Below are 10,728 nucleotides of genomic sequence, written 5' to 3'. Positions count from 1 at the left end.
TGTTATATATATTGAAAAACATTATGAAAGGGATTCAAATGAAACTTGAAATATGAATAGATAGTAATGAGAGAACGTGCAGTACACAAGAACCATAATTCTGCGCCCTGCATATACATGTCCGTGCGTGTAGCTGGGCCCATTTTGGCATTACGCAGATCGATGACGGACAACATATTAACCCTTTCACCCCCTGCCACCCCCACCCCCCTCGACTTTTTATTTCAAATTCGGGGAATTTGGTATGACAAAAACTTCGACCTGTAAAAAATTCACGAAGCAACTGCGTATTTGCGTACAGTCAGCTACGCGTCTGATGTCTAAGTTATCTCTCCTTAACCTGATTTTTTTAAATGGGTGCTTTGCCGGGCCATATCTTGAAAAGGTCTCAAGGGATTGAAATGAAATTTGAATTTAGAGATAGAGGGGATTAAGAAAAAGTGCAATATAAAAAATAACAATCACACCTGGACAACCCCCAAACTGGTCGTAAATATAACTACCGGTATTTGATATTGTTGAAATATGAAGGGAATATATATGAATACTAATAGAGACTTAAATAATATCAAATCCAAAACCATAAAAATGACATATGAGAGGGGGTCAGTGTGCTGGAAACTGTAAATAATGCACCAGTCGGTTGTAACCACAGCCCCCAGGTCCAAATTGCGTGGACCTTGACTTCCGGTCCAGTTAAGCCCGGGTAAAATACCCGCCCTGCAGGGACAAGCTGCTGGTAAAATCCCCGCCAAATACCCGCGCACCCCAGGGACCCACTTCCCGCTACTTTTGGCGCGAAGAAAAAACACCGCCTACACCCGGCCCTGCGGGGCCACCTGGAAAGTCTGAACACGGCCCATGTCTCCGGGTGTCCCCGGTATACCCCCGGACCTTGGGGGCGTGGTTACAGTTGACTGGTGCATAAGTAAACGGTATTTGATTCATATAGAAATGATCACATACAAAGAGATTCAGAAGGCGCCAGATGCCCTGAAATTCTCTTCTGAATAACTAGGGTATGCCGCACGCTTTCAGCCTCTAGTTGCATGATTAACACCTGGTTCAATACCTACAGAACCATGCCGTGCAAACAGACAGATGGTGGACTCAGTTCGCCAAGCCATACGGAAGCAGATTCTATATTCCTTCCGATATTTGTACTGTCGCCAAGAAATATGGACATGTAGACAAGGAAAGGGCAATCGGCGCATATAATTGGTATATGCTTAGCAATGATATAAAAAGAGAACTTGTACTCTGCAATGAATATAAGTTTATGGGAAAAGCGTGGATTATAAAGTGAATGACCAATCACAAGGACGTTTGGGTTCCTACAGGTGAAATGCCCATATCTAGAAAAGAAATAACAATAGCAGACATCTGCGAGTAAAGACATTCTGTTAATTGAATGAAAGTGGTCATTTGAATCGAGCCCAGGACTATTATTAACAAGACCAAGAACAGCTAGGTGATCGTGCTTTGCCTGCCCTCTGTAGACTTTGTATGTTGACTATAATCATGTTGAGATGTTCATACTTGATTCCAAAGAATGGAGTAGGGAGACAATATTTGCACATAATTTCTGCGAGAAAGCGTTTGTGCCAGACATTTTAACTAGGAGGTCAAGTGTGGGTTGATCTGTTGAAGTGTGGATTGAGATGTGCATGCGCGGGGGAAGTTCTGAAAGTTTGCGTCGAGCTATGGTCGTGTGGGTTTAAATCTGGAAGTGTGGGTTGAAATCTGGTAATGTGGATTGAAAGCTGGAAGTGAGGGTTGAAATTTGGAAGTTTGGGTTGAGATCTGGAAGTATCTGTTGAGATCTGGAAGTGTGGGTTGAGATCTGGATGTGTTGGTTGAGATCTGGAAGTTCGGGTTGAGATCTGGAGGTGTTGGTTGAGATCTGGAAGTTCGGGTTGAGATCTGGAGGTGTGTGTTGAGATCTGGAAGTTCGGGTTGAGATCTGGAGGTGTTGGTTGAGATCTGGAAGTTCGGGTTGAGATCTGGAGGTGTGTGTTGAGATCTGGAAGTTCGGGTTGAGGTTTAGAAGTGTGGGTTGAGATCTGGAAGTTCGGATTGAGATCTGGAGGTGTTGGTTGAGATCTGGAAGTTCGGGTTGAGATCTGGAGGTGTTGGTTGAGATCTGGAAGTTCGGATTGAGATCTGGAGGTGTTGGTTGAGATCTGGAAGTTCGGGTTGAGATCTGGAAGTTCGGGTTGAGATCTGGAAGTGCTGGTTGAGATCTGGAAGTTCGGGTTGAGACCTGAAGGTGTGTGTTGAGATCTGGAAGTTCGGGTTGAGATCTGGAGGTGTTGGTTGAGATCTGGAAGTTCGGGTTGAGATCTGGAGGTGTGTGTTGAGATCTGGAAGTTCGGGTTGAGGTTTGGAAGGTTGGGTTGAGATCTGGAAGTTCGGGTTGAGATCTGGAGGTGTTGGTTGAGATCTGGAAGTGTTGGTTGAGATCTGGAAGTGTTGGTTGAGATCTGGAGGTGTTGGTTGAGATCTGGAAGTGTTGGTTGAGATCTGGAAGTGTTGGTTGAGATCTGGAAGTGTTGGTTGAGATCTGGAAGTGTTGGTTGAGATCTGGAGGTGTTGGTTGAGATCTGAAAGTATGGGTTGATATCTGGAAGTGTGGGTTGAGATCTGGAAATGTGGGTTGAAATCTGGAAGTGCGGGTTGAGATCTGGAAGTGTGGGTTGAGATCTTGAAGTTTTGATTGAAATCTGGAAGTGCGGGTTGAGATCTGGAAGTGCGGGTTGAAATATGGAAGGGCGGGTTGAGATCGGGAGGTGCGGATTGATATCTTGAAGTGTCTGTTGAGATCTGGAAGTGCGGGTCAAAATCTGGAAGTGTGGGTTGAGATCTGGAAGTGTGGGTTGAGATCTGGAAGTGTGGGTTGAGATCTAGAAGTGTGTATTGGGATCTGGAAGTGTGGGTTGAGATCTGGAAGTGTGGGTTGAGATCTGGAAGTGCGGGTTGAGGTTTGGAAGTGTGGGTTGAGATCTTGAAGTTTTGGTTGAAATCTGGAAGTGCGGGTTGACATATGGAAGTGCGGATTGATATCTTGAAGTGTGTGTTGAGATCCGGAAGTGCGGGTTGATATCTGGAAGTGCGGGTTGAGATCTGGAAGCGCGGGTTCTGGAAGTGCGGGTTGAGATCTGGAAGTGTGGGTTGAGATCTGGAAGTGCGGGGGGAGATCTGGAAGTGCGGGTTGAGATCTGGAAGGGCGGGTTGAGATCTGGAAGATTGGTTCCCTTTGTTGCACGCTGGGAACAAAAATGATAATGCATATTAAAATTTTATGTATATTACACATACAATAATGATTTGGTAGTGAGGATAACTTTATGGCAAGCTAGTACTCGGTGTATAATTGTATGACTCACTAGTACTCATTGTATATCTCTTTTTGGCAAACTCTTACTCGTTGTTGAACTGTATGGTAAACCAGTACTCGTGTAGCTATATGGGAAACCAGTGCTCGTTTAACTGTATGGCAAACCAGTACTCGTGTAACTGCATGAGGAACCACCCCTTGTATTAATGTATGGCAAACAAGTACTCTTACATCTGTATGGCAACCCAGAGCTCGTATAACTGTATGGCAAACCGATGCTTGTATAACTGTATGGCAGCCCAGTACTTGTGTAACTGTATGGCAAACCAGTACTCGTGTTACTTCATGAGGAACCATCCCTTGTATTACTGTATGGCAAACAAGTACTCTTACATCTGTATGGCAACCCAGAACTCGTATAACTGTACGGCAAACCAGAACTTGTATAACTGTACGGCAAACCAGAACTCGTCTAATTGTAAGGCAAACCAGAACTCGTATAACTGTACGGCAAACCAGTTCTTGTATAACTGTACGGCAAACCAGTGCTCGTATTACTGTATGGCAAACCAGTCCTTGTATAAGTGTATGGCAACCCAGAACTCGCATCACTGTATGGCAACCCAGAACTCGTATAACTGTATGGCAAACCAGTACTTGTATAACTGTATGGCAACCCAGTACTTGTATAACTGTTTGGCAAACCAGTACTCGTGTAACTGCACGAGGAACCACCCCTTGTATTAATGTATGGCAAACAAGTACTCTTACATCTGTATGGCAACCCAGAACTCGTATAACTGTATGGCAAACCAGTACTTTTATAACTGTATGGCAGCCCAGTACTTGTATATCTGTATGACAAACCAGTACTCGTGTTACTGTATGAGGAACCACCCCTTGTATTACTGTATGGCAAACAAGTACTCTTACATCTGTATGGCAACCTAGAACTCGTGTAACTGTATGGCAAACCAGTACTCGTGTAACTGTATGGCAAACAAGCACTCTTACATCTGTATGGCAAACCAGAACTCGTGTAACTGTATGGTAAACCAGTACTCGTGTAGCTACATGGGAAACCAGTGCTCGTGTAACTGTATGGCAAACCAGTACTCTTACAACTTTACTGCAAACCAGTACTCGTATAACTGTATGGCAACCCAGTGCTCGTATAACTGTATGGCAAACAAGTACTCGTATAACTGTATGACAACCCAGTACTCGTGTAACTGTACGGCAAACCAGTACTCTTACAACTGTATGGCAAACAAGTCGAGGGGTAAGAGCGAAAAGGTTCTATCTGCTTCTTTATTTAATGTCACTTAGAACCTTTTCGCTTTCACCCCTCGAAGTACTCTTACATCTGTATGACAAACCATAACTCGTGTAACTGTTTGGCAAACCAGTACTCGTGTAACTGTATGGCAAACCAGTACTCTTACAACTATATGGAAAACCAGTACTCGTGTAACTGTATGGCAAACCAGTACTCGTGTAACTGTATGGCAAACCAGTACTCGTGTAACTGAATGGCAAACTAGTACTCGTGCAGCTGTTTGGCAAACCAGTACTCATGTAACCGTATGAGGAAACAGCCCTCGTATTTCTGTATGGCAAACCAGTACTCGTGTAACTGTATGGCAAACCAGGGCTTGTATAACTGTATGGCAAACCAGTACTCGTGTAACTGTATGAGGAACCAGCCCTCGTATAACTGTATGGCAAACCAGTACTCGTTTAACTATGAGGAACCAGCCCTCGTAAAACTGTATGGGCAAACCAGTACTCGTGTAACTGTATGAGGAACCAGCCCTCGTATAACTGTATGGCATACCAGTACCTGGTCATTACGAAATATGAAAAATACTGGTAATGAGTAAAAAAAATTCATCTAGAAAATTTCCAAAAAAAGATCATGTAATTCAAGTTGATAATAAAAGAAGCCAAACTCGATGACGCCAAGGCACTATTGCAAAAATTGATCGATTTCAATTTGATTTATCATTTAATGCGCTTGCTGACTGATAAGAAAAGTATGTTTCAAGACATTAGTAATGAAATTGACATTGTATTGGGCTTGATGTGACATTTCAATAACTGACATACACAGCATGTAGGAATGCGCGTGAATGTTATGATGAAAGAATTAAAAAGATAAATATCTTCATTTTTTATTCAGTTTAATGTAAACATGATTTATGAAACAATGAATGATTTGTATGATGACTTAAGAAAAATGATGCAATGAAATAATTTGTATAATGATGCCCCTTAGACATGAAATATGAACATAAAGCTAGCAGTTAGCTTTGACATACAGACAGATGAACATGGGGACAGTCTGAAACACTCACTCCACTTCTTTCACTTTGCTCAGCTACTTCCAAAGTTACATAATGAACTTTTGCCGAAAGTGACGTCAAAAAGAAAGGAACAGAGGCTGTGAACAAGACTGTAAGACACACACCGGTTTGAGACTCGGGCGCTGGACCTGCTCAAAATCCGCACCCAAGAATCAAACTGGTAGGTCTTGGTGAATTATGATACCAACATAAGGTTGAACAGAACATAGCTAATAGTTGCCAGGTATTAGATACAAATTCTGTGCATCAAACATTGACATGGAGATGATATAAAACAATGTCTAAGGGGCGGCCTGCAAAGCATAACACTTAATTCTAAAACAGAAAGTTTTTCTTGACTGTAGTTACGGTAAACAAGTTTTTACATAAATCATTAACAATAACAAAACTTTAAAAGCAACTTCTGGTTACTTTAGTATTAAAATCTTATGTGAAAACATTTTATCAAAGGATTTCCATTTCTGGCACTTGACTTTCCAACAGTAATATTTAATCAAATAACAAGTGTTCTCATGGTAACCAGACTACCAGAGCTCCCCATCTCTATCTTTGGCAGGCACTTCAATTACTCGTGGTTTGTCGATTATTCGGGCAGTCCGGTTTCCCTTTTCCACAATACCGATTATCCATGATTGGTAACCCTCAGTTTTCTCAATGTCCTTGCAGAAGGCTGCAGCCTGTTCTCTTGGTAAGGCTATCAACAATCCACCTGAAAAAGATTCACTGATATCAGATTTGTAAACAAACATCAGATATTAACACAAATGCTTTACCATGGTATATGGACTGTTAACAAGAGCTGTCACAGAGACAGCGCGCTCGACTATTCCGCCGCTTTTCAGTGTAAGGATTGAAAAATGCATGGATTGAAAGTCATATGTCAATGGATTTTAATGTAAATTCTAAGTCAAAAAAGGGGCATAATTCTGTCAAAAGGCTTGATTGAGTTACCTTCTCCTGTGTACAGGTTGGGGGCATGATGGTGAACAAGTGTGCAAAGTTTCAAAGCCATGTGTCAATGGACTTTGAAAATATTTGAGGTGGTACGCAAACTTTAACATAAGTGGCTACACCGACGCTCGGGTGACTAGGATAGCTCTCCTTATTCTTCGAATAGCCGAGCTAAAAAATAGCAGAGTTCCCATTTAATATTTAAAATCTTACTCTAACCCATTTAAGTGCCATTAACTCAAACCAAATGGTCAATGACAACCCTAGATATAGTCAATTAAGAGCACGATTCTGACTGGTTGGCCGACTTTGGAAAAAAATTAAAGTCTAGTTTAAAGCTTTATTAACATCTTAAGCTTATGCTAAAAGTAGGCACATAAAATTTCACAAATGTTGATTCTTAAAACAACTCCACATACCTGATGTTTCCGCAGACTGTCCCTGAAGTAGACCAAACATATTGCCGCACGCCTTGCTGATGGCTGCCATCTTAGCGATGACCGGGAGGTTGTGGATCACGAATGAAACCTCATTCTTCTGTGTTGAGGCAAGGTTCTTGGCGTGACCTAGCAGACCGAAGCCTGTCACATCTGTGGCTCCATGGGCGTTGAACTTGTGCATCAGACGAGAAGCTGTAAACACAGGATATGAGTAGTGAAAGTCGACTAGAGCACTGTATATAATAGGCGCAAAGAACGCCTGTCTGTTGTTTTCTCTCAGTCAAACAAGGGACACAAGTCTACAATTATGAAAGTAAAGTATCTATATTAAGTGTTTCTTTTAGGCCTTTTGACCACAGTGTCGTGCCGAGCTGCCCGTTTGACTCCTGCGCAATACTAACAGATGCTATGGTAAGCTTGAAGAACATGACATGTCAGATGTCCAATATTTACAGTGACAATTAACAATTGTGCACTTTTAAGAAAAAAACACCATGCCCTTTGTTAATCCTGGAAATAACAAGATGGTAACAAAGGGATGTTAATGAACTGGCAGCTGAAGGGCTGAAATCATTTGGTGATAATTTTTATTTGCTGTCCTGACTTCAGACATGAACAGTTCACTATTTAAATAAAAGAAATAAAAATAAAAGGGTCATTATTGAACTATACCGAATAAAATCAATTTACTTGATAAGCTTTTCAAAAGTAGAATTGCAATTGAAATGTTTGTTATTCCACAAAAACACTTGTGTGTGATTAATTGATTGTTATTAAGTCCCTTTTTTTCACCTGTTCTGTTAAGTCTGGCCATACTAAACATGGCTCGCTGGTACGCCTTGCGGACATCATCCTCTGTCACGACCAGCTTGATGCGGTTCCAGCGTTCTGGTTGGTCGAGCCACTGGTAAGCGTTGACAGCCACCTGGGTACCGAGGGGTTTGGTGAGGACCAACACATCTCCCACTACTGCATTGTCTGGCCTGTTACATATGGGATCATGGGCAATTAGTTCATCAGTTAATGAATTCTCGGTTGTATTACTAAGATTATAATTGTCAGCCATCAAATGGCGAACATCAAAAAAACATTACATGTATACCTTAGAATTTCATTTGGGGGGGAAATGAATCTGTTAAAAGGCCACATAAATGATATTGTGTCCGGTTGCGACGAACTTAAATATAATAACTTGACAAAAAGTTTGAAATGTTCTAAATTGAGGTTGTTTAAGGTTTCAACTGCCATTTGGGCAGAGGAGTGCAACCCAAAAAAGGTCTCCTAAAAATTGTTTATAGATAAAACCCTAGAATATATCGAAATAAAGGTAACCCATAACAAAATTGGTCTAAATTAAATACCCTATTATTTGCAAACACTTATACCGGTACTTAATTTATCATGTTTATGGTAAAACAATCAATGAAGCGTAGGAATAAATGAAGCTTAGGAACGCATTCAAAATATACACAACGCAGTACAAATTTTATAATTTACAGTTTTAAAAAATGCTGGAGATTGGAAGTGTAAATAGGCCTTCTTCTTAGCTTTCTTTTTAATTGTCAATTGTCACAAAATTTTAATTTCTAAACTTTCACTTGTCTAAATGAGGAACTTTGCACAAATTAAAGGACTTTTTTTTTTAAGAATTGACCAAAATATCCGACCTGAGGGACATCTAGAAAAAGGCCTGTTAAATGATTAAAGTGATGTGAAACAACAACTAAGAGTTGATGCAATAGAAACTTACATAATGAACTCATTTGGCTGGCAGACAGTGGTGCCTACACCACCCACAGTAAGCCAGGGGTTGAGGACAGTCTGACCTCCGGTCACAGATGTACCGGCCTCCTCTGCAAGGTCCTACAAACGAAACATATCACTGAAATTACCTCAGGTTCCTGAGGACCTATCATCAAGAACAATCAGAGCAGTTTTGAACTAAGGAGACTTTCCACTAAACACAGTTGAAATCTCTTATTTTTGTTATAATGAATTGGACTCTTCAAAGTATTTAAGTAAGAAAAACACTGGGAAACAGAGATGTAAGAGAGAGAAACTGTTGTGCTCCAATACTAAACTTATTAAAGCTATCGTTAAAAGGATTACTATCAAACTGTTGAGTAAATCAAATTCAACAGCAATTAAGTACTTGTTAACTCTTTGAAAACTATTTTTCTTTTTCAGATCAAAAAGATGCCATCACACCATATAGCTATTACATGACACAATAAATATGTCTAAATGATATAAGTAATCCAACCATGAAATGTAAAAACAGTCCTCAACACAGGTATTTGGATGATCATTTTATTTATTTTTCAAAACAAAAACCTTAAATCCCCTCATCATCATGGGCACGACAACATCTCGCTCCTTATCTGTCATCTTGTTGCTGACAGCAAGCAGCATCAACATGTTGTCGCATTCAGTAACACCCATTGCATAGAGATCACTCAACACATTGGCACAAGCAATCTTGCCCTGAAATGAACAATGGTTGTACATGTAACATTACTACTCACACTACTGTGACAAGACTAAAGATATGAAAACATCTTTCCTTGGGTTCCCATCGACACGAGTTAGAAAAGAAAAAATCTGATTATCCTTCAAGAGTAGAAATAAATTTATTGCCAGGTACCATCATCAACAAATATGTCAGGAACCCTCAATCAATAACAAACAAGTTCAGAGCATTTGAGGATCAATGTATTTATTTACCATCATGTAAGGATCATCCACCAACGGGTAGAAGAAATCTGTAGTCTGAACTAAGGAAAGCCCACCATGTCGAAGTGGGGTAACCGAAGCATCCATTCCAATCCCTGAAAAGAACAATTAAAAACATTGTAACAATGCTAACAGGAACCATGTGCATTGCTAAAAATAGCATTAGGTCAGACATCACGTGACAACGCCTGCCCGGCCTGATAACAGACGCCATCTTGAAATCCGGTGAATGTCGAGGAGAAAATTAATCAATGAGAATTTAAAAGAAGTTAAAACTCTCTTTGCCTTAAATAAACAACCTAGCATTGTTTTCCATGAATGACTACGCTCAACAACAAAATCATGTACAAATGCACCATTATAATGTTAAACAAAGCAATGTCGGCCAATCATTCTCATATCCGACAGTCATATCCGAATACATTTTTTTCAAGATAAAATTTCAACTCACCCATGCGCGGGATCTGGGCCACATATTGAAAGTGCGCCTGATCCTGAGCCTGGGCATTGCTGTCCTGTTGGAGCCCCTCAAGAAGCTTGAGCAGTGCTTCCTGAGGGACTTTACACCCTCATCCCTTCAGGTCAGCAAATTTTGTGAGTCGGAAATTAGGATCCAACTCATGTGCCGCAGGATCGAACGGACGGCGCAAGGCCACAGATGATGCTTGCTCCATTGTCAGCGATTAGGAACGTAGCTGAAAGGTTAAAGGAGTATTATATTACACGAAGACACAAAAATAAAGAAGTTTAAATTCCAAATAATGCCAAAAATCGATTTTTGTCACGGAGCACACTGTTGGCACTGTTCTGTAAAATATGGCGACCTCCCCAGAATGTAAGCCGCGCACTTGCAAGTGCCCGTATGTAGTTTAAGTTCAATGATAAAACGTCACATGTCTAT

At 40.8% G+C, this 10,728-nt stretch overlaps 3 protein-coding genes across 3 annotated transcripts; 1 reads left to right on the top strand and 2 right to left on the bottom strand.

Annotated features, from left to right (window-relative positions):
- Nucleotides 1-2,043: 2,043 nt before the first annotated feature.
- LOC128216008 (uncharacterized) lies at nt 2,044-3,396 on the bottom strand. The gene is made up of 2 exons (XM_052922602.1): nt 3,387-3,396; nt 2,044-3,266 (listed from the first exon to the last, which is right to left on the bottom strand). Exons 1-2 carry the CDS (start codon nt 3,394-3,396, stop codon nt 2,044-2,046), a joined length of 1,233 nt encoding a protein of 410 aa, XP_052778562.1.
- A 907-nt stretch (nt 3,397-4,303) lies between these two features.
- On the top strand, nt 4,304-5,142 carry LOC128216007 (neurogenic locus notch homolog protein 2-like). The gene is made up of 2 exons (XM_052922600.1): nt 4,304-4,584; nt 4,893-5,142. The coding sequence occupies exons 1-2, from the start codon at nt 4,304-4,306 to the stop codon at nt 5,140-5,142; spliced, it is 531 nt and encodes a 176-aa protein (XP_052778560.1).
- A 355-nt stretch (nt 5,143-5,497) lies between these two features.
- LOC128218288 (inactive selenide, water dikinase-like protein) lies at nt 5,498-10,715 on the bottom strand. The gene is made up of 8 exons (XM_052925927.1): nt 10,622-10,715; nt 10,279-10,522; nt 9,819-9,922; nt 9,429-9,578; nt 8,845-8,957; nt 7,887-8,077; nt 7,074-7,286; nt 5,498-6,412 (listed from the first exon to the last, which is right to left on the bottom strand). Exons 2-8 carry the CDS (start codon nt 10,280-10,282, stop codon nt 6,228-6,230), a joined length of 960 nt encoding a protein of 319 aa, XP_052781887.1. The 5' UTR covers nt 10,283-10,522; nt 10,622-10,715; the 3' UTR covers nt 5,498-6,227.
- Nucleotides 10,716-10,728: the final 13 nt, after the last annotated feature.

Source organism: Mya arenaria, chromosome 14, assembly GCF_026914265.1.
Source record: "Mya arenaria isolate MELC-2E11 chromosome 14, ASM2691426v1".
Taxonomy (NCBI): domain Eukaryota; kingdom Metazoa; phylum Mollusca; class Bivalvia; order Myida; family Myidae; genus Mya; species Mya arenaria.
The sequence above is the reverse complement of the archived record's forward strand: the minus strand, read 5'-3'. Positions and strand labels throughout refer to the sequence as shown.